We start from the raw sequence: 24,752 nt of genomic DNA, 5'->3' as shown, positions 1-24,752 counted from the left end.
TTAGTTTGGGTTTGAAAGTTCTCTCCTTTTTCATCTTGTATTAAATATTGGCTTAGTGAGTTTCTTGTTACATGCATTTTCTCTTTTTCTCAATTCCATAAGTTATATTCCATTTCTATTTGAATAATATTCATAATTACAAGTTGACAATCTCTATAGTATTAATTAATTAATGAGCTATTTTATATTAGAAGCGTTGCCAAAAGGAAGTGCGTTGCATGTGCGACACTAATTATTTATATATTTTCCGAAAGAATATCAATAACTTTGATCATAAAAATAGAATAAGTTTCATGTTAATGGATGTCCAAATTAGGCATTTAAAAATTAAATATCACCTAGTTATGTGTCACCACGTGAGGAGGAAACCTTAATTAGAATATGACTTACATGGCCGACCATAATGTTTTTCGTTGTTATAGTTGGATAAAATTTGTCACTTGAAAGTTTTAATAATAATAACTTCATACTTCTGTAACCACACAATGAGTTGAGGGCCATGTTTTAATTGTTAAAGTTTCATAGAGAAAAGGGACATTTGTAATTGGCCTCCTAAGAGAATGAAGCCAAATGACCTTGGCAAACAATAATTAATATAGTAAAAGCAAACTCAAATGGCCTTGGGCATGCAATAATATAATACATGCACACGATGCAGCTATTTTAGAAAAAATATATACTCCCTAATTCCTTCCATAAAAATAATCCCATTTTACCAGTTTAGGATATTCATGTATAATAGTCTCATTTCAAAATAAAAACTTTTTCTCAAATTTTACCCAAAATTTTTTTCTTCTCTTACTTTTTTCCTCTCTCCTTCATTCCTTCTCTCTCTTACTACTTTTTATCATTTCTCTCATATTCTCTCACTATCTCTTATTTTATCAATTTATTATTAAAACTAGTATCATCTACAAATAAGACTATTTTTTTTGGATGTAAAGAGTATATATTACTATCTTCTTTTGTTGGCAATAGTTAATTTGTATGGATATCCAAATATTGGAAACCACTCAAAAGTCTTTCATTAGAAATAGCTGTGAACGTTTATGTAGTATACTTACATTTTTATATTTCTGATTTATGTTATGCGCATATATATTAAATATGCATATTTTTGTATGGCAGTATGCATAAATTTGTTTCTAAATATGCTAGTTTCATATTTGTACTATGTATATTTTGCTCGAAAATATATTTGTGTTCAAGTATATTAGTATGTGGAGTATGTTTCAATTTGAAAAGTGGTTTCTATTTATGCATGTTTTTATTTGAAAATATGCTAGATTTTGTTTGAAAATATGCACATTTTATGTTTACAAATTGTCACGACCGCATTTTCTAAGGATAGAAAGCACGGTTGATCGCGACTAGGGGAGGATTAAAGAAGCGGAGAAGAAAGGGGGGGGGGGGGAAATAATATCAAGCATTGGCTGCGAGACATGACTAATCAAGTATTGATACATAGAAGAAAAGATACTCGATCATGAAAACTCGAGTAATTGTTTGTAAAGAAATTTCAAAATATCAGAGTTTTGAACAAAATAGACTTGAGTCTTTTAAGATGCACAACGGAAGCAAATGCACGCGGTTCCATGTATGAAGACATGAACCTCCGAGAGTCAAAATCTGACTGAATTAAATGTCTTGTCTCAATAGCACTTCCTCCACCACTTCGCTGCTCAACCTGCACATTTAGAAATATATGCAGGGCTGAGTACAAAAAGTACTCAGTGAACACATTGCCGAACAATTACACATATACATTTGAAAATATTGTCAAGCCATCATCACAGTAACACTCGGGGTTTTATTGAAAAGACCCAAGCTTACTAAAAATACTCACATTGGACTGCAGTCCCTTTTTCCTGTACTTAGCCATATCTGATCACATTGTGCCGTCGAGATGGTGTTCTCACACGGTCACCTTCTCTGCCCAACATGTCAGAGGTATTCTTGTGCCGGGAAGGTGGCCACCTTCTTCGGTCACCTGCTCTGCCCAACATGCAGAGGGAGCTTGTGTACACTAGTCCGAGTGGGGACACCACCCTCACTGGGACCCGAATTCGACTTATATCATCATTCATAATTCACTTGGCCGTAGCCAACAGATAGGCATCATACACAAAAACATTTATGACAAGACAACATCTTTAAAAAAATCACGAACATGTGTTCAAGTTTTCATAAAATACAATTTGTATTTTTAGTATAAGAAAGCTCACCTCGACTGCTTAAAACTCCTTAACTTGAATTTTCCTGACTCCACCCTTAACTCACGGAGATAGCCTTTTGAAAACAAATAACGTACTAATAAGACTCGAGAAAATTCACATACTTATATGAATGCATGCCCCTACTTTATTTCTTTTATCATTTGTTCACCGATAGAAATTTTAGAAACTTGCATATTAATTAAATTGGGAAAAATTTAATTAATAGCACTTCTTTATTAAACTTAATTATTTTTGTGACTTGAGAACGTCGTCTCCCTCTTTCTTTCCATTTCCTTAGCGGCCGCCCGAGGCGTCGCGGGGCAATGCCGGTCGGCCGCTTACGCCTATAATTCCTCCGTTGGCTCCTCGTATTTTTCTCAACGATATCGAATTAAATCCTAAGATTTAATTGAGCACATGAATTAATTATCGAAGATGTTTTCCCTTGCAATGTTTATTTCGGACTTGGGATAAATTATTCATCCTTCGAAATATTCCAAAAAATTAACTAACTAATTCTCAACAATTAAATTATCGGCCCAAGGATTAATTACTTGACCCAAGATAATTGTTATCTTAGTCCACCTTATTTCACCAATTTATTTAGTGAGGCCAAAAGAAAAATAGCCCAAATTAATAAATCCCCATCCTTATTTCTCCATTTATGTAATAATGCCCAACTAAAATTGGTGTTGTGTACCTTACTAATTATTCTACAAAAACATAACAACTAGGATCATAACAAATCATTTTATCTTACTTAACCATTTGATTTAAGCCCAGAAATAATTAAATTTGAAATCGAACCTCACATTCACTATGCACTGCAGCCCCAATTTGTTTATAAGTGCTCGAATTCATGTTTACATAGTCCAAACTTCCATTCAATTAATTTGTCTCATCTCAAAACAATTTGTAAACTTTGTGTAGTCCAGCTTCTAACTTGAAGAAGGAAACGGACTCTCCCTATCTCAAGTCATCCCCAAAAGGTTAATATTGATTTCACTAAACTTAGTGTGATTCGAAATATTCCACTAGTCTAATATATTTGCTATTACACATGTGAGACAAATCATTATCGGGCCAAAGAATTAACATTTTAGAGCCCAAAACAATAATAATCCCCAACCCAAAATAATTTGAAGGAGCCCAAGTCAAAAGTGATATAAGAAAAAGATAAAACATGGAAGTATTCTCCCATTCCCTACGCAAGTCTACTCCCTTCCTTCACTTTTCACTTTAACCCAATAAATATTATAGTAGGAGTACTAAATAATTAAACGAGAAAATCAAATACTCCCTTAACCCCCCTATGCGTATCTCTCTCTTCTCTCTCCCTCGCGTTTTTTTTTTCTTTTCTCCCCAAAACAGAACCCGCCGATTTTCTCCGATTCGCCGTGGTGCAAGAATCGACGTTGCCGTCGACTCCGATCTCTCTCTCTCGATTTCCACCGCCTCACATCACCGCTGCTCCACCGCCCCAGCCCCCTTCTCTCCTGAATCTGCCGCCGCCGTCCCTTCTTTCTCTCCAGCTTCGCCGCCGCTCCGTCGGACTCCCGAAAGGTAAGGATTGATTTATTGTTCTTCCCTTTCATTTCAATTTCTAAGAATTTATAATCTTAGATTTTAAAGTTTTGGAATTTAATTTGTGAAGGTTGTGAAATTAGTGACGTATCGGAGTGGGGGCTGTCCTTGGTTGTCTCCGGGCTGCCGAAGAGCCGTCGCCGGAAATCCGGCAGATTCATGTTCAAGATAAGATTCTCAATTTATGCTTACCCTGGTTGTAGGACTTAGTTGTCTATTTTATAAATTTGGTGAATTCTGGACAATTGTGTGTCTTCTTGGAAGACTTAATGGTGAAACAAGTAATTCTTGGTGTTTATTGTTAACATTTGGGCAGATTCTTCTTCCAACTACATATATGCATGCTTGTACATAGATGAAAGAAAAGAAAGGCTTGGTGTTTACCTTTTGATGTGGCAGTTAAGTGTTGTTGGATGGTAGTGTTTCACTCTACGAATTGTGTGAAATTCTTCTTCCTCAAACTCCTATATCCATGTTGGCTTGGTGTGTACAGACAACTTAGGATTACTTAGGATTTGAGGGTGATGTGTGTGTGAGGGAAAGAAAAATGATTGTATACAATACAAAAAAGGTGGCATTGAAAGTGACGTGTAACAAGTTGGTGTAGCAAGTTGCATGGTATTCTTATCTCTAATTATTCTCTTTTGTCAGAAGGGATATGATTTGTCTGCCCTCATTAAATGAGGCATTTAATGTTTTGAAAAAAAAAATCATCCTCATGATCGGCCCTCTCTCCCCTTTTTTATATATATATTATTTGTTTAATTTGGTGCAGGAAAAAAAATTCAATTCCAGTTCGGAGCTGTTCTCGTTGATGTACCCGATTTTCTTTAGAACAAAAGATGTATTAAATTAAATTTTTGTTGGACTTTTATTGGATGTATCGGACATTAAGATTTTGATTATGGGACTTTATTTATTTACTTAAATTTATTGTATTCATAAAGGTGTAATATATATTTACGTGTGTTTTATTCATTTGTCTATCGTCAAAACAAACAACAACGATAATCTATCGTAGCTCGGATTTAATCGCATAAAAGTTACTTATATAGATAATCAAGCTAATAATATTGTTTCTAATAATATTGGCTTAGCGGGCCGTTACACAAATATTTTGATATCTATTGGCTAATTTATCGAGTTTCGAGTCAATCCTACTCAGATTGCATGCTAATTGAGTTCAAATTTTATCTGAATTATAAATATTTCCAAACTTAACCCTGAATCTCGTTTTGGGCTAGCCTAATTGGTTAATCGAGCTAAAAGCTAATATTTAACCAACCGCGTCGTCTGCGCATGAGGGCTACCGGAAAACGACACCTCTCAACCCCATCGTAAGTACTAGCGAAAAATTTCATTAACCGGTGACTTCATGATTCCGACATTCGTCAGATCCTTAAGGTAGAAATCTGTTACTACTACATTACATTTTTGTTGTTTCTAAGCCAACTTAATTTAGGTCGAACCAACTAAATACTTCATAATTTATTTGTCGCAATCAGCTTTTGGTCTCACTTACTATTGGTTTATATGCGTGGCTATCATTTTAGAACCAAAGTTGGGTTTCCACTGATTGGATTTTCTTTTTCAGTTTAACTTTGCATCAAATTAGGTTATGTCAACCCCAGATAATATTTATTAATTATACCCAAGTGTGGTTCATATTAATTTAAGAAAATGTAATACATGATGTATTATGCCCCAACAATTTAAAGCGGGCACTTAAATATGATTTGAATTACAAAATCCCTGTTAATTCTAATGACCACTCGACAATGTGGATAATTGTGAGATAAGTTGGTGGGAGATAAGTAGACTTGATAATAATTATGACCTTTTAAATATAATACTCCCTCCGTCCCCGAATAAGAGTCGCTAATTTCCATTTTGGGCCGTCCCCCATTAAGAGTCATTCTTCATTTTTACCATAAATGGTAGTAGGCCCCACATTCCACTAACTCACTCCACTCACATTTTATTATAAAATCAATATAAAAATGTGGGTCCCACATTCCACTAACTTTTTTAACCAACTTTTTTCTACATTTCTTAAAACTCGTGCCCGGTCAAAGACTGACTCCTATTAGGGGACGGAGGGAGTATGTAACTTGGCTTGGCCAGACCACTCATTAGCAATGCTTTTTTTATATTATTGCATGGAGGTAAAACGCATTTTAATATTTTGTTTAAATTAAGATAAGATATGTTAGCTGTTCTCGACTAAATGACATTGATGTATGACCAAAAACTAAACATTAATTAAGTGTAGAAAAATTTACAAAAAGGCCTCATTAGTACATATACTTGTGTTCCAAAAATGCAAAAATGAAAACAAATTAAAGCTACTATATAAACTATATAATGGGAAAAAATAACATTTTTAACTTATTCTTTCGGCCTGTTCCACATGCAAACATATAAAACATGGATAATTACGTGACTATTGATTCCTGTTTTGGATTTATTAATTGCTAAACTTATTAACTTTCAACTAAGATTTAATAATTACTTTACTTTGGATATAATTAAAGATAAAATTAGTAAATTTAACTTTAAATTAACTCAGTCATGTGACCAAAAGAACTCAACCGCACCATTCTACAAAGAATTTAGTATGAAAGATATATAGAATAACTTAAGATTTTGAAATTAACTCGTTAAGTATTAGATTTTACTTATTGATGGCGAAAGTAGTAGATTCGCCTTTAGGATTTGATCAAACATTGGAATTCAATAACGACAACACACAATATTTGTTATTTGTTATGAATCTAGATCTATATTTGTCTTTGTAATTTCCAGTGCGTATAATTTGATGATTACATTAATTCCTAACATAAAACATTTTGTATTATATTAGTATTGAATTCAACCAATATGTCAAATGATAAAATTATTAGTATATGAGTACTACACTATAGTACTATATTTTTTTTTATTTAGCAAAGAAGTTTAACATTTTTCGTATAAAAGTATACAACACATGAGATAATTATAAGCCATCACAGAGAACAATGCCCACATGATACATATATATTCAACATCGACACTCATTCTTGAGAAGTTTATAAAAAGATTAGCATAAAGGCTTCAAACGGGGGTGGATAATTAGCTAGATAGCAATAATAAGTATTGAATTAGTGATGACTACATTGATTAATTCTTTAATTAGGGCCCAAATCTTGAATATAAAAAACCTCACAAAACGTATTGGTTTCCAAATAGTTGATAAACCAATTAAGCATAGAAATCAAAAGCTGCTGACAGCCTAATGACCAACTAATGCACAAACCATAACCACAATATTATTGAAGATAATTAATAATGTCTTTAAAGATAACCATTAAACATGCCTTCCATAATTAAACCACACTACTTAGTGATTTTCTTCCTCAGAAAGCATCCAACACCCCTTTGATCACTCCTCTCCTTCTCCCTATAAATTCATCCTAGCCTTGTAGTTTCTTACCACACCAACTTCTTCCATTGCTTCCATAGATAAATATAATTATTTGAGCTAATTAATTTTGTTGTAGAATGTCTTCAACGGGAGCTAGCTACGCACACCTCTACGTGCAACAAAAGAAGGCGCAAAAGGACAGAACAAAGAGAATGGAGGAGGATGGGGTTTCGAACGATGTTGATGAAGGGAAGAGTAATACGAGCAACACTAGGGTTTACCCTGGGAATTTCATCTCACCTAATTTGAATGGGGAGACAAGAAATTGATCATTATCAACATCAAACCCTACTTCTCCATGCAACTTCCTTTCATCTATCTTTCATGCCTAGTTTCCCATGTGTAAATTATGATTAAGATTGCATGTGTGCTTTTGTTAGTTTACGTTTGAAGTTCTTTCCCTTTTCATCTTGTAATAAATATTGGATTAGTGAGTATCTTGTGACATGTGCATGTTTACGCGTTGCATTATACACGTTATGTTTATGCATTATGAGGGTAATGTGGTCAATTCATTATTGAAGTTAACCGCCAGAATTTGGCAAGTCCGATTTTGGTGCGATTTACTCCCGTCTTTTCAACTCTCTTCCACTCTCATTCAATTCTCTCTCAACCCTCTCCACTCTCTCCACTCTGTCCACTTCCACAAACCCTAGATCCACCAGCCGTAGTCAGAAATCGGAAGCCTCTCACAAATTTGACGCCGTACGCCCACCCAACGACGAATCAATTCCAGATACACAATTTCTGGTGTATTCAAACATTCATCAAGGTATGTCAGCCGTAGTCAGAAATCGGAAGCCTCTCACAAATTTGACGACGTACGCCCACCCAACGACGAATCATTTCCTGATACACGATTTCTGGTGTATTCAAACATTCATCAAGGTATGTCTGTGAAGCGAATCTCGGTATTAGTGTTCTGATTTTGTGTAGATGAAATAGTTTAATGTGGAACTTCAAATATGTAGTGTCATTTGGAAATCAGAACTATAGAGTTGTTTGTTCATGTTTTGCTTTGTATCCAACGGGTAGGCAATGTCGTGGGTTTGAAATCATGGTTTCGTGTATCTTATAGGTTCATGTTTTATGATCTCTTTTTTGTTTCTGTGGAAGGTAAAGTGCCTGCATTATTTGTTTGCTGTGGGACATTAGTGACCAGATTATTGCAGGACCCTGTTTTGGCATATTTCAAAATTTGCAGTAGAATAACTACTGTTTGATGATTGAGGTCTTGTTCTTGCAATCTGAGTCCATTATTTATGTTGTATTGTTGCATTATTTGGTTGGTGTGGTACATTATTGTAGTATGAGCGAAGGCTGAATGTTTATTTTCTAAATGTACATTCCTGGGTAAATGTTATGCACTATTAGGTTGATGTTGTGCACTTTAAAACTATTTCTATGCATTATATACATGTTTCATGCATCAAGTGCCTGCTGTTGTACATGGGTTAAAGAGTGAATGGAATATTTTTATGTTCATAACTAGCCTGAATCTGTACATTATGTAGCTATTTCTATGCATTATTTATCATGTTTTATGCATCATTTGACTGCTGTTGTGCATGAGTCTAAGAGTGAATGGAAAAATTTTATATGTTCATTACTTGAGTGATTCTGTTCATTATTTGGTTATATGAATGCATTATTTATCCTGTTTTATGCATCATGTGACTGCTGTTGTACATGGGTCAAAGAGTGAATGGAATATTTGTATGTTCATTACTTGACCGGATCTGTACATTATTTAGTTATTTCTGTACATTATTTAGTTATTTATCTGTACATGAGTTGATAAAATGATACTTTTGACTGATAAAATGATAAAATGATAACCTAATAACCCTCATTTTATGAACAAAAAGTATCATTTTATAGAACATAATATCATTTTATCATTTTATCAGTCAAAAGTATCATTTTATCAACTCAGAGTATCATTCTATCCGGCAAAACTATCATTCTATGCAATAAACCTAACATATATCATTTTATCAGTCAAAAGTATCATTTTATTAACTAAGAGTATCATTCTATCCGGCAAAACTATCATTCTATGCAATAAACCTAACATATATCATTTTATCATTTTATTAGTCAAAAGTATCATTTTATCAACTCAGGGTATCATTCTATCCGGCAAAACTATCATTCTATGCAATAAACCTAACATATATCATTTTATCATTTTATCAGTCAAAAGTATCATTTTATCAACTCAGAGTATCATTCTATCCGACAAAACTATCATTCTATGCAATAAACCTAACATATATCATTTTATCATTTTATCAGTCAAAAGTATCATTTTATCAACTCAGAGTATAATTCTATCTGACAAAACTATCATTCTATGCAATAAACCTAACATATCATTTTATCAGTCAAAAGTATCATTTTATCAACTCAGAGTATCATTCTATCCGGTAAAACTATCATTGTATTCAGTAAACCTAACATATATAAGCCAAAAGTATCATTTTATCAACTTAGATTATCATTCTATCCGGCAAAACTATCATTGTATGCAGTAAACCTAATATTTAGCGAAATTCAGAAATTAAATGAGGGAAATGACATATTTACCCCGCGCTTTTTTTTATGAAGTAAATCTAAGTTTGAATCTCAACCACAAGATTAGAAAATATGTGTGGTTCAGATTTGGTTATAGGGTTATTACGTGATTTAAGGGTTATCATATGATCACAACTCTAGGGGTGTGTTATAATGATAACCCCAATTTGTGTGATAACCCTATAACTAAATCTCCACCACACATTTTTGTGTTGGAGGAGAAAAGCTCTTCACCTATAATGACAGCGAGAGCGGGCTGTTAATTCTGGGATCCTCACAGGGCATGTGATCCACCATATCGGCGGGGCAAGTGTCGATGGCCACCGCCTGACGCCCCTACTCCACCAGCGCCACCAATCGCAATATCATAATCACCACAGAATATTGCTAGCAGATTCACCTTCAAATTCATCTGATTATTGCGGATCTAAGGTTTAATTACCTCTTTAAATTATTGTTATCTTGAAATTTTCATTTTTTTCTCAAATTTTATTTTGTTTTGTTTGGAACAATAGGGGAAGACTTCATTGATGTCGGTAGAGGGTATGAATCAGCTCAATATCATAAGAATCAAAGGATTTGGTGATCAAGTTGGTGGAAATATTACCACCAGAGGCGCTTGCCCTCAAGGATTCCAGTGGAGAAACTGCCTTACACAATGCTGCCATTGTTGGAAATACAGTGGTGGCAACTGCTTTGGTTGACAGAAATCCAAATTTACTACATATTGTGAACTATTATGATGACTTGCCAGTGGTCATAGCAGCTGCAAATTGCCATAAGAAAACGTTAGAATATTTGATATTGCAGCACGATATTGCTATCATAAGAAAACTATCATTTTATCAACTCAGAGTATCAGAGTATCATTCTATCCGGCAAAACTATCATTTTATCAACTCAGAGTATCATTCTATCCGGAAATTGAGCGAAATTCAGAAATTAAATGAGGGAAATGACATATTTACCATCTACGCCTTTTTTATGAAGTAAATCTAAGTTTGAATCTCAGCCACAAGATTAGAAAATATGTGTGGTCCAGATTTGGTTATAGGGTTATCATATATATATATATATATGCAAAACTGATAGATATTGATGGATTTGGAGGTTGGAGAGATTCTAGGGAAGATGGAGATATTAAAAAAAAGTATACCCAAAAAGAAAGGAAAAAAAAACGGGCGTTACAATATATACTTACCCAATGTTGCAACTTCTAACATGATATGATAACCGTCAACTTTAGCAGAACATCAGATATATTTAGTTCACAACCAAATTAGAAAAGAAGTCGTGAATTCAAAGAGAAGGACGAACTGGAAGCATCTATAACAAAATGGCTTGGCATGACAAATAAAATGCACAAATCAATCACAGATGCGAAAGGTGAAACCAACATAAAAATGTCAAAATTAGAAACCCAAACTAAAAAGTTGGTCTCAAGATGAGTAATTTGCATAAAAAAGAAACTTGTATGATTAACTCAGCAGTTTTAGTTGTTAAAAACCTCAATGGCCAACCATCAACACAGATTATCAGTTAAATGGGGATTTACTTGAGCATGATTTTTCCCAATTGCATAAAATTAGTAGCTCCAATTTTAAACTTTTTCTTAAACCAACCAAAATACTATTATTCGGTGATTGACATATAGGCAATCTAGTATTCAAGTTTCTGCTTCTAAAATAAAAACATCACATTTCTGACTCGGTATATAACAATATCCAATAATTGATGCTTAGTTATAAGTAGCATTAAATCTATCAGGTTGCACGGATTCGGTCAAACGTGCATCAAGTGGTCCAACTCATTAAACTCTTTTTGTAGTAATGTTTCCAAAAACAAAACTAAAATCATCCAACTTATTACTTTTAAATTACTAACACCCTAACTAAAAATATCCAATTATTTCGTTCCTCACATGGCATCTCGGAAGAAGGTCAAGATCGTAAACTTTGGAAGTGTGACAGCATTGGCCCCATTGCCTTGGGGAGGCGTCTACACAGCAACAAAATCTGCACTACATTCCATCTCCGAGTGTCCTTCCATGCTCAACTTTTTGGCCCGTCTCACAACGACTTCAATGCCAAAATGCAGATTGGACCCTTTGGGATCGACGTGATCGCAGTTGTAGTACCCGGGGCTATTAGGTCCAACATAGGAGAGACTGCTTTGGCCATCTACAGCAGAATGCCAGAATGGAAACTGTACAAGCCATTTGAAAAAGCGATTCGAACTAGGGCAGCAGTCTTCTCCCAGACACCGAAATCTACTCCTGCGGAAGTGTTTGCAAAGAAGACAGTCGACGCAGTACTGAAAGAGAAGCCGCGCGCTTGGTTCAGCTTTGGCCATCAGTCCACAATTATGCCAATATTGTCCTTTTTATTAGAGATTTTATCTTTTGGAAAATGATCAATAGCACATGATTATTTTGGTATATTCTTGTAGTTTCATTTATATGAGATGGCTCATGTAATAAGAGTCTTCATATTTTCTATGTTTTTAGATACGAGTCTTAAACAGCTTTCATTTGAAGGATTTCCGTCTGCAAACGTGCATTTTCCTCTTCGATGAGATTTAGAATGTCTAAATAGTAATAGAGTCCCGATCTTTAAGTATAAAACTGAAAAGCCTATTATTATCCAAAGCAAAATGATACACTGCTATTGATGTCTACTAAATCTCACAACAAAATTTCAAGTTTACAAGAAGCCTTTTGACGACTACAAATGTCAGCACATCACTGCAATCGGTAAGGGTGTGAAAAATATACCATTCCGGGTGCCTGAGTAGGAGCTAGAGGGCGAAAGCCTGCAGGCGGAGGCGGTTGCTGTTGAGATACCGACATGGGTTGCTGCTGAGGTACCGTTGATGGCTGATGCCCCATTGGCAGCATTTGCACCATCGGGTTAACCATGTACGATGGAGGGGCCGGTGGAGGAGGCCCAGGCGGCATAGGACTCAAGCCACTATAATCATATGAACCAGGCTGCATATACTGCATAGAAGGCTGGTTAGGTACTGAGTGATACAGAGCTTGAGAGTTGGGAACTTGCATCGAGGGCTGAGCCATGACGGTTGGATAAGGGTTTTGTGATGGGTTTATCTGTGCAGCCATGTAAGCTTTAGGATCTGAAACAGGTGGGTTTTCGGATTTTGACTGCGATGATGAGAAAGAAGTCGTTGAGGTTGATGATGGCGTCAGCCCAGCACCTTTGGCTGCTTCGGCAGCAAATGAGGAGAGAACAGATGACATGATATACTGGGAGGATGTAGAGGCTGCTAGCCTATCTGCAACTTCAGCTGCAATTGCAGCAGCAGATTTTTTTGATGATTGCTCCGAGTTGGGATTGGCGTCTGTTGGCGTGGTTGATGGTTTTGAGTCAAATACACGATCTTCATTCAATTGTTTCCGCATGTGTGTGGCTTCTTCTACCTGTGCCTGTGCAACCTGAAATTTGATACGACGCCTTGGATGTTAGAACGGTGTCTTAAAATGATTCTTGAAATAAAGTTTCGTGAATGGATCTCAACGACAAACCTGCATCTGTGTCCGAACATTCTCCAGTTCAGATTCCTGAAATACAGGAAAATTGTACCATCAACGATTCATTAGGCCAGTTGATACATAATAAAAAGGAATCATTCAGGTATTGAGCGACTGACTACCTGCTCGTGAAGTGCATCCCTCAACTGAGCAACGAGTGCGGTTCTATTGTTTTCAACTTCTTTAAGTTTTTCAATGCATTGATTCAATGTACTTTCTTCCTCCTCTAACTCTTTGGCTAGGGCCTTGCGCGATGGATCTTTGGCTGAAAAAAGTAGCAAATCCTAGAATAAATAGTAGGAATCAATAAAACACTGCAGCGCCAGTAATGTTGCTTCATTTAACAGTCGCCTACCTTTTGTTAACGCCACATCAACATCTTTCTCCATCTTTTTCACACGATGAACGGCAGACTTGCATTTACTCAATTCTTCGTCTTCACTATTGTGTTCACTGAACACCGAGTGAAATGCTGAAACAATTTTCTCTGCTGTACCACCAATGCTCAGTTTCTGGTTTCATTAAAAGAAGATTTTTTCAAAAATATGTATAATCTAACAAAGCTGACGACGTACAATAAAAGAAAAGAAAGATAAGAGCCACGCAAAAAAGCAATGAATTGGTAAATCCTACCGTCTTTATAGAACGTGAGTCCTTTTTAACTATTCTGACAGAGCGAGACCGCTTCTTCCTGAGCTCCAAAGGTGGAGGCAATTCTTCTCCAAGCATTGCATCTCTAAGTCTTTTAGCTTGAGAACCAAAAACTCTTCGTTCTTCCCATATCCCAACCTAAACAGCACATTATAGTCAAGCATCTCCGCCAGTAAAAACAAAATTGATTATGTAGCATTCACATTTGAAGAATTACAAGACTAAAAAACTGAGATATCTACAGAGCATTTTAAGAAATGACAATTCCCGACTGAATAATCAACTTTTCCATTTGGGGTTGAGGAAAGGAGTGGTAGAGTGGCAGTGTTCTTAAATTATGCAAAAGAGCTCACCAATCTAGACACCACATTCTTTCCACGATCATCGCCTTTACTCTCTAACTCCTTGAGTGCTGAAGGAAGAACTTTCCAGAACTCGGTAACGAATTCATTGCCTTTACGCTTGCTGTTCTGTAAGATGTCATTTGCAAGGTATAAAAGAGGTACTTTCTGGGCTATTTCTGAACTGTGGAATTGTCTGTCCCATGTTGTAACCACTAGCTCTGCTTTGCTGCGGTGAAATATACACCAGTGCGATAAAGCTATATCCCAAGTTAAGGGAAAACCAGAGAACGTATTTGCATATATAAGTAGAGGGTGTCAGAGAAGTATTTCCTTACAAGTAGACCTCTAAAGCAAGTTTATAAACCGTAAGCATAAACTACATCAATTTTGAAATTTATGCATTTCCATTCTCCAGAAATGGACACTTATTCAATTAAATGTTGCGTGGAAGATTCGCTTACACGGAAAGAAAATTTTCACAAAAAGAATACTCCATAATGTTAGATATTTGTGAATAGTGAATATAAAAGATTACGGTTATATACGTATGCCAACTCAAAAAAAGCATCCACACAAGAACTTGAAATGCTCGTCTAGTCATTACAAAGAATATAATTCAGAACATTAGGAAAACAAAACAAAAAACAGAACGTAAAAGGCAAAGATATCGTTCTAACATAATTGTGACTCTACGACTCTATAAAGTGCCAACTCAGGTGGAAATTTATCATAGATGAAAAGAACTGTGTTATCCTTTAATTTGAAATGATAAGCCTAGGTGTAATAACTTCAAAAAACCAAATGTATCAGCAATCCTATCAAAATTAAACAATAAACGAAATCCTAGTATCAAAGCAAACGGGACGAAAGATCAACTGCAACAAGCGGAACGGTGACTCCACAATACATTCCTCATTTCCTCTAAGTATATACAATGAAACTGGAGCACCAATTCACACTGTTCGAACACATGAAACACATTGTACAATTACAAAATCAATCCCAAAATGTTTAGCAGGATAGATGAAGTAAGTGCATCTCCCAATCCACTCAGAAAACACAAAGCAAAATCAAGAAACTGCAAATCACACTACACTTGCTAGCAATACAAGGAAACAGAAAGAATTAGAGACAGCAATAAACACAAAATAAGCAGAGGAGGATACTCTCAATGCATTGCTGAGTGCTATTGAGATTCGAAAGCTTGTCAGCAAGAATCTGTTCACTGAACACACTATTCATCCCACCGCCGCCGCCACTTTCAGCTCCGCCGAACAACTACGTGTGTGTGCGTGTGGCGAATGTATTCACTTGAATAGAAGCGCGGCAAAATCCGAAATTCAATTGAATCCAAGAGTGAAACCCTAATTTATGTATGAACAAGAACTGAGAAAATATAATAACTTTAACCCAATTAATCGAAAGGGCTCTGCGAGAGAAAATTTTTTTCAACAAATCAGCTTATTTGCATTGCTACAAAATCGAAAACGGAGAGCAAGGGGAGAGTTTTTCCGAACCAAAGCAAAAAATAGAAGTTGGGCGGAAAGAAAATTTGAAAAACAGGTAGCTTGTACAAAATTTAAACGAAATTTGATTTCAGTTATACCACAAACCCTAATAAAAAGTTGTGATTTTGTTAGGATTTTGGAAGCGGGAGTGATGGGGAGGGATTCATACAGAGAGAAACGCATAAAAATGAGAGGGGATTTGCCTTTTTTGGTAATAAAAATTTGCTGCGTCTAGTGTGTGATGTGTGTGAAAATTCTATGAAATTTAGAGATGTAAAACGCAATTTTATTAAATTGGGTATGTCACGTGCACCTGTAATTCTTGTTATTTTACTACTAAAGTTGTGCAAAGATGTGATTTTGAATTTTAATTTCCATTTCCATTCTTTATATATTGTGTTTTTGAGTATAGTATATGCAGTTTTTAAGAGCAACATGAATAAATAATTATATTATCTTAGTCCAAAATATTTTGCTCGCATTTTATGGGTGTGGATTTTAGTAAAGTTAAAAAATACTATTGATTTTTTGTTGATAAAACTGTCACGTTTTAATGTAGAGATTTGTAGGTTAGTGGAGAAAAGTTATCATTTGTTGTTATTCAATGAGAGTGGTTATTTTTTTTAGGCCATGTATGATGTATAAACAAGATAAGATAAAAAAAATATAGAGTAAATATAAAATTAGTAATTTCTAAAAATTGCAAGAACACATTCCTCCTGGGGGTGAGGAAAATATTTAATTGAATACACTCTCTTATGAGACGGATGAAGTATTAGGGGTGAGTACGGATTTGAGATAGAATTGTTGCACAGACAGATCCAATCCAAAACTTTTAAAATATTATGAAAAATGAATCCAATTAGATCTGAAAATTTTGAGATTGCATAAAAATATAAAATATGAAAACTCAATACCAAAAATTTGAAAATTTTGAAAATCTAATACCGAAATCCGAAAATCTAATGCTAGACACCATTGGAATTGTTCAACACAAATTATATTTGTTAGGTTTACAATTATAATAATTATTTTTATGTATGTTAACAAATTATTTTTAAAATCTAACTTCATGTTATTATGCACGATTTGATTCACCTTTTAAAATCATACTTAATTGATAATAAACAAATATATTCATGAAACACTGTTTCTTAAATAGGAGTAATTAATAGTTTTCACTTTTTGCATATCTTAAGCAAAATGAAAAATAAAACTTTCAATTGTTGGATAAAAATATATTTTCACATGTAATTAAAAAGAATTTAGCACGTTAAGTACTACAGTAAAGTTGGGGAGAAAAACACAAAGTGATGAAATTTGAAAATTAAATTTTGAGGACTCACTTGGCCTAGTTAAAATGTAAAGGGAACTATTGTAATTTAAATTTCCCATGCTAATAATGTCAAGATCATTGAGTACAAAGAGAGAAAAGGAAGTAGAAGATCAAAAATAGGGATAATCAGATCTCATACGCTCTACCAAACATGATTAATGGAAGTGCATTGCATTGACTGTCAAAAACCAGCAAGGACATGACCACGCTGAACCATAACACACAGCATAGAATATTCGAGATGATAATTCCAAGACTAAGATAAAAATGTCTTACATATGAAATAGAGAAAATGATACAACGGATCCAGAATATCGAAGTAAATCATTAAAACTATTTATCTTTCCTCAGTGATCACCGGGCAGTGACTTGATGATGTCCGAGTCACCTGTATAATACAGAGAACAATTGAAAGGTATCAAATCACTCCAATGTCCATGTGATGTTAGGTATTAAGCAACAACTGTCATACCAGGATCAACAATGCTGAGGCACGAAACACGGAAGTACTTCCCACACGCAGTCCCCAAATCAACATTGTCTGGAAATTCACAATGTAATTTAAAGCAAGCGTTAGACCAAACTCATGCCTGCTAGCTCCTACTTCGCGATATATTGCCCCAAACATATATCTACGTAGAAAACACTCCACGTTTGTTCCTTTACATTAGCGTTATTAGAGAGTATACTGATTCAAGCTTGATTAAAACCATAGCCTTTGGCAGCACATAATTAGAAAAACGAATTGACTCTATTTCAAATGAATCAGCATATAATGCTAATAAACACCCAATACATTAGGAATTGTCAACTACTCCTTTACATTAGCGTTATTAGACAGTATACTGATTCAAGCTTGATTAAAACCATAGCCTTTGGCAGCACATAATTAGAAAAACGCATTGGCTCTATTTCAAATGAATCAGCATATAATGCTAATAAACAACCAATACATTAGGAATTGTCAACTACTCCCTACTCCCTCCGTTCCACAGTAATAGAGTCATTTCATTTTCTGCACTCGTTTTGAAAAAATAATAATAAATAGTTAAAGTGGAGAGAGAGTAAAGTAAAAGAAAGAATAATGTAGAGAAGAATCTTATCTACAATATTCTCTCTCTTATTTTACTTTTTTCTCCACTTTAACTATTTATAATTATTTTTTCAAAACAAGTGCGCAAAATGAAATGTCTCTATTACTAGGGAACAGAGGGAGTACATCACAAGCTTTCTGTTTCATCTCATTGGTGGAATTTCCTATTGTTTCATCCATTGGTGCTTATCATTTGACGTATTATTCTTCCAAATATCATATATGTTCACAGCAAAAGTTTAATCAAATACTGTAACAAACATTAACCCTAAGCTCCAAATCATGTGTTATTATGTCTTCCATTTGCATAACCAAAATTAAAAACTTGGAAACTGTAAGCATACCTAATGTATAAATCCTTCTAATAAACAAGCAAATATAACAAGATGTCCCAGAAATAAGCGTAAAGTCGTTCAAACCAAAGGGGAGTAAAACGCAAATCAGCACTTACTTCCGTTGTAATGGTGAACACCAATCTTCGCGAGCATAGCATAGTACTCAATCTCGGATTTCCTCAAAGGCGGGCAATTGTTCGAGATCAAGATCAACTTACCTACAAAAATTCAACCAATCAACAACCTCAAACCCATCTACACCATAGAGATTTAGCTGAAACGCATTCGCACCGAGATAAATCTAACGAACATTGCAAAAAACGAAAAGGGGGAAAATTTACCTTTGGAGTTGCGTAGGGTTTTAAGCACGGTCTTGTATCCGAGCGTGTACTTCCCGCTCTTCATCACGAGAGCGAGCCTGTTGTTGATGCTCTCATGAGTCTTCTTCTGAAAACGGAAATGAATCAGCGCAAAAGCGAATTAGCTATTGATTTCAGATGAATTTTAGAAATTAATATGAACAGAAATGATAAATTAGGGAACGATGATCAGAAAATAGAGGAGAATCATACGGTCTTCTTGGCGGCCACCATTGTTGCTGGAGTCTGCTGGAGAGCGAGCGGCGGAGAAGAATGTGAAACCCTAATTCGGCTAAGAGATGCAGCACTGAGTGATGGGTTTTTAATAGGGTATAAATTTTTGCAGATCTTCAATTTCGTCCTTCAATGTTTGGAAATTACCTAAATCTACCCAATTCCTTGGTCGGAACTGTAATATTCGAATTAATGAAGGGTTAAGTTGAAAATTATCCACAGTAACACGATGATCGAAATTATCTTATCTTATTGATTTAAAAGATAAACGTTTTACGAATTAACAAGCCATTTGCCATTATTAATTTCTTACTAAGGGTGTTTCAATTTCATTTCTGATTTTTATGACTCATTATTTGTAACAAAAAGGATGTAATCAGACAAAAAAATAGTCTTCCGATTCTTCTGTGATCTAATTAACTCGGGCTCGTACAGTAACTTGTTTAGAGTAAATTGAGATCAAAATCACAATAAACCTTAAGATGAAAAAATAAAATAATATTAGCATTACTTTTATTTTAATTATAAGGATCAGATGTACCGCAAGGTTCACGTGTATTAATCGATACCTCTTTTGCCATAAACATTGTGAGATGGTTACAACAACATCGATATACATGGATATATGAAACTGTTATATTGCTAACTCAATATTTAATTGTTAACTGTAATTAAAAAATAATCACAAGATGTTCAAAATACGATCAACAAAAAACGTCAATAAGGATATTAAGTCAATTTACAACCAATTAGTTGTAACTAACTTTTAAAAAATATCTCATAACTTTAAAATGCATATAACTTTCTAGATTTAAATTATTTTTTCGCACAACATATATCAAATTACACATGGCAAATTGTAGACCACGAGATTTTTAAAATCCGATGGTCTTAAATTAGTTGTAGTAAGCAATTAAATGATGAGTTAGCAATTGATCACTCCCCCATGGATATAAGTCTCATAACACAAGATCTGTAAAAATAATAAATACTATTTATGAGTAAACGATGAACATCAGTAGGCTTCAACACATACATTGGTCTTTGGCGATGTATATTTTTACCGTATATCTCAAGGGGAGACTAGTAATAGAATTACCAAAAGGCCAACACAATACAAGTATCAATGATCAATTAGGGGTTTCAATTCATTATAATTTTTTTTTATCGGGTTTGAACCACTGAAATATGATTCCGATGAATATTTGTTAGAACATTGAAATTCAAATCGATATTTACCAATAAATTCGAGATACTTCCAATTTGACATTCAAATCGATATTTACCAATAAATTAATGTATATTATACCTCAATACTTTCACTTTCTTAAAAAAGAAACACATCACTTATCATAAAGAGTGAGTATGTGCTAAGGTTGAAAAAAGCAGAGTAAAAATGCATGCTGAGAATAAAAAGGATCCAAATGTTGTAGCAATGTTAGTAACATACAATCCTCCTTTAGAAACAGATGGATGTCCAAAACTCTCATCAACTAAAAGATAACAAATTCCTAACTCAGCCTCAGATGAGATCCATGACTGAACCAGCACCGGAACATCCTACATTTGTCACCTGCAGACCTGCAAAGATATAGTTATAACATACCTTTCACTCTAACCAATCTTATCAGAAATCTACTGAGTAACATTCTTCCCCGGTGTCTTCAGCTTTGATGCAACTACTTCATCAGACAACGGCAGGTAGTAGATGCGTGGTGGGGCCTTGGTTTTCCGAAATAGGTCATCCAGAGTGACAATTGGTGGATCAACAACCTTCTCCGCAGCTGGAAGCGGGGGTGGAGGTGGGAGGTTCAGCCTGTCCCTTGCCGGGACAGGCTGTTCCCTTGGTGGATGCAGCCGTTCCCTGACTTGGGGTGGTGGGTTGGATAGCGGTGGTGGAGGAAGAGGAGGTGGTATCTGCTGCTTCATTAATTGCTGTCGTGGGGAAGGTTGTGCGACAGATGGGGATTGAGTTGGAACTGTAGTTGGTGAGGGAGCTGCAGGAGACGCAAGTGGAGCCTCCACGCGTGATTTGACTTCTTGAGGATCAACAAACTCTGCAACCAAGAGGCGCCCCCCGTTTGTTGGCCACTGGAGATTGTATACAGCATTACGAGTTTCTAAAGCCTCTTCAACAGATGAGTACTGCATAGACAAAGTTATTCTAATAACTACCCATATATATCAAAGTGGGCCAGCTTCCCAATATAAAAATAATGAGCACATTCATGAATTAATGTGAACACACACACACACACACAAGTAGATATATGAGCTACACAATGCACAAGTATTTGTCATAGTTACAAACACATGCTATAATATTTGTTTTGCACAAAATAGATAAAACGAGGGATGTAGTTATGGGAGTGAAGACAAAACGTACTGAGACAAAACAGTGGGTTTTGATGTGATCCATCCAGAAACTGGTAACAGTTCCAGTCTTTCCTAGAAGTTCTTGGACAGCTTTCAAAGTGAAAGGGCGCAGAAAATGATCAATTCTGAGAGAATTAGTCGGTGGCTTTGATGATGGTGGAACTGCACACAACAAACAAAACAATTCAGTTGAGATAACAAAGAATATTAGAAACAAATTACTGGAGCAATGACAAACTATGGAACATACCCACACGCTCCTTGGGAGCCTCCTCTACATTAGCTAAGGAGTTAGCACCTGTTATGGGCTTAAAACTAGGTTCAGATGAACCTTTTGGTGTTATAGAACCACTCTGTGGCTCAGAACTCTTTAAGCCTTCAGTGTTCCACCTGCGGACCTTCTTCTCAGCATCATGATTGCCAACGGCTTCTTTGTCTGGAATATCCAAAGCATGAGTTTGTTGTTAAAGCCTTAATAGAAAAAAAAAAGTAGCTAGACATAACCAAAGAAGGACAAAGTGAATAGATTTTCTTAAGTTATCATAAATTTCAGCCAGGAGCTATTATACATATATCTGTTTTAGCCTGGATTCAGAATTTGGTTGAGATCGAACTATTACAGGCACAAAAGGGTGACAGATTTAGATCTGGAAATCACTCATAACCTTCAATAAAAAAGGAAGCATGCCTAGATTAACCACAATCTTCACAATTATAAGCCAAATATTTTAGTATTCACAATAATAGTTAGCCAGTATTGTCCAAAAGCTTGTTAATTGTGTGCAAAGAGTTGTCATAGCAAAAAATGTTCATAATAACAAACTGGATCCTTTCCCACCATATTTATCATATTCCAGATATTAAACTGCAAAAGTATTTATTTTAAGAATCCAGAGTCTTTACTATATAGTATGAAACATCATGTTGACATCAATTTACAGCACGCATTAAACATTCAAAAAAGGCCCTGCGGATATAAGCCAGAAAGCCATCTAAAAAATATAACAAATAAGGTGCAAACAATATAAAATCGTGGGTTCCTGCATCTCTAGAGCTTTATTACCCAAAGAAGGCATGGAGCTTTAATATAGTTAATCCATACAATATTGATATTATAGTGTGTCTTTTCATGCAAACCATCATAATGTACTTACCTTGAAATTTTCTTTTCACAGAGGTCGGTCCAGAAGCTGTCTCCATTTCTACGGGCTTATCATGACCAACCACGTCCACATGATCCTCCTCTTTCACACTAGGTGTTCCAGAGTTCTCCACATTTTCAGTAAATGAATCAGACTTGCCATCCATCTGTTTACTCTCCATTATATCCTCTTCCATGGAATCATCGCCAGAACTCCGATCTAAACTTAATTTCTCAGGGGGATCTGCATCCCCACTATCAATGCTCTTGACATCATGAAGTTCTTCAACATCTTTTATGTCAAGGTCAACTTTGTCATCATTTTTGTCAAGTGGCTCTTTAACATCTTTTATGTCAAGACCATCTTTCACATTATTTTTGTCAAGTGGCTCTTCAACATCCATTGGATGTGATTCACCACCATCAGGGACAGCGACGTTGGGAGACTGCTGCACCGTCCCAGGCTTAACATCTAGTTCTAATTTGACATTATCATTAATTACATCAATCTTTAGTTCATTTTTCTCAATAATGGAGACAGATTCAGTAGAAACAGAATCAGATGTTACTTGAAACCCTAAATTAGGGTCAACCGCAGATACCTGATACTTCAGTGTCTGGACACTGGAACCTGGTTCGAGTGTACTGGAATCATCGTTTTCCCTCTGCTCCGTTGATTGAATACCTTCATTAGTATTAGGAGCTGAGAGTTCAACCTTCGCATCCTCCTGCATGGATCCATCAGCATTAAGCAATATAGTAGCATCTGCATCCTCATTTGTTCCATGATCTTGTGAGTTTGATTCTTCCAAAATCTTCACAGGTTCAGTTATCTTTTCAACTTCAGTAGTTTCCACAAAAGAGGGCTCAGGAACCTGTCCACCTTCCAGCCCAGCAAACTCGGTTCCCTGCACCAAGCCTGTTTCAATGACTTTGCCTTCACCTGATGACCCTCTGGAGTCATCTATCGTTACGACAATGTCAATATCTCTCCCGGTAAAAGCCTTAGCACTATCATTAACATCAGTCACTGCATTTTCTTTTTCAACAGGAACCTCAGGCTGTGAAGGTTCGTCTTGTGCTTCCTCCAAACTTTGCATTTCAATACGAAGTGCTTCATCCAGACGTTTCACCAGATCTTGTTTCAACCCACTACTAGTCAATCTACGCCTCTTGAGCTCTTCCCTCAGCTCAGTGACCTTCAATTGATCAACCGTTCGATTGCCAATTTTAACATATGGCGAAGACATCTTTCCTTACACCAACTTTCACTTCTACAAGACCTGCAACAACAAATATAATCACTAACAGGAGACTGTTTTCGGAGATAACATAAATACGCATATGTAAATTCAAAAGGAAAATATTCACTTCCAGCTGCTTGAAGAGGATGTACAAATGTGCTTAAAGTTTTCATTAAAAATTGTACTCCATTTTTAGGCAAAAAATTGTTTTAAAAAAAAACTTAAAAGATGTCAGGATACAATTCCTCGTTCATATACATGTATTTATATAATAACAGCTAGTTTAGAGAGACGAGTAGTCAATAATGTAAAATTCCCAGTCAAGTTCAGTAATACACAACATCCATTACATAACCAAAAATTTAAACATCCTGACATCGAAATTCAACAACAGGAAATACTTCAAACTCCAATTTTTAGATCCACGAATTCCAATTCAGAAAAATAAGCTTGCAGATCTCTTGACCAAAAAACCAACAACCCAGCAGCAAAAAGTAGATATAGATGTGAAGAAGAAGTGGAAATGTGGGAGAAAAGGCTGCAGAAGAAATTGACCTGATGATCAAATGGAATTAGGGTTTCTTGATTTTGTTGCGGCAAGAGGTCCACGACGGCAGCGGCGGGGAGCGACGGTGGTGGCGTGAGTGAATAGACGCCCGATTTTAGGAAATGAGGGGAGGAAGCGAGAGTAAGGTTAGCCAGAGATAGAGGAAAGAGAGAGACTTGGAGATAGAACATAGGAGC

The 24,752-nt window shown here is 35.5% G+C and overlaps 3 protein-coding genes and 1 long non-coding RNA gene across 4 annotated transcripts; 1 reads left to right on the top strand and 3 right to left on the bottom strand.

The window, feature by feature from the left end:
* The first annotated feature begins 2,999 nt into the window (after positions 1-2,999).
* Positions 3,000-4,729, top strand: LOC121785404. Its single transcript, XR_006046951.1, has 2 exons — positions 3,000-3,779; positions 3,871-4,729. It is a non-coding gene; the product is annotated as an uncharacterized LOC121785404 (long non-coding RNA).
* Positions 4,730-12,450: 7,721 nt separating this feature from the next.
* LOC121785012 (regulation of nuclear pre-mRNA domain-containing protein 1A-like) lies at positions 12,451-16,132 on the bottom strand. The gene is made up of 7 exons (XM_042183336.1): positions 15,549-16,132; positions 14,392-14,639; positions 14,021-14,176; positions 13,743-13,899; positions 13,510-13,652; positions 13,382-13,417; positions 12,451-13,291 (listed from the first exon to the last, which is right to left on the bottom strand). Exons 1-7 carry the CDS (start codon positions 15,622-15,624, stop codon positions 12,581-12,583), a joined length of 1,527 nt encoding a protein of 508 aa, XP_042039270.1. The 5' UTR covers positions 15,625-16,132; the 3' UTR covers positions 12,451-12,580.
* A 1,246-nt stretch (positions 16,133-17,378) lies between these two features.
* Positions 17,379-19,336, bottom strand: LOC121785575 (60S ribosomal protein L30-like). Its single transcript, XM_042184035.1, has 5 exons — positions 19,227-19,336; positions 18,996-19,101; positions 18,771-18,872; positions 17,699-17,767; positions 17,379-17,614 (listed from the first exon to the last, which is right to left on the bottom strand). Exons 1-5 carry the CDS (start codon positions 19,245-19,247, stop codon positions 17,574-17,576), a joined length of 339 nt encoding a protein of 112 aa, XP_042039969.1. The 5' UTR covers positions 19,248-19,336; the 3' UTR covers positions 17,379-17,573.
* A 1,287-nt stretch (positions 19,337-20,623) lies between these two features.
* LOC121785058 (actin cytoskeleton-regulatory complex protein PAN1-like) lies at positions 20,624-24,752 on the bottom strand. Its single transcript, XM_042183399.1, has 5 exons — positions 24,564-24,752; positions 22,778-24,047; positions 21,874-22,059; positions 21,634-21,785; positions 20,624-21,392 (listed from the first exon to the last, which is right to left on the bottom strand). Exons 2-5 carry the CDS (start codon positions 24,012-24,014, stop codon positions 20,883-20,885), a joined length of 2,085 nt encoding a protein of 694 aa, XP_042039333.1. The 5' UTR covers positions 24,015-24,047; positions 24,564-24,752; the 3' UTR covers positions 20,624-20,882.

Source organism: Salvia splendens, chromosome 21, assembly GCF_004379255.2.
Source record: "Salvia splendens isolate huo1 chromosome 21, SspV2, whole genome shotgun sequence".
In the NCBI taxonomy this organism is placed as follows: domain Eukaryota; kingdom Viridiplantae; phylum Streptophyta; class Magnoliopsida; order Lamiales; family Lamiaceae; genus Salvia; species Salvia splendens.
This window is presented reverse-complemented; position numbering and strand designations above follow the sequence as displayed.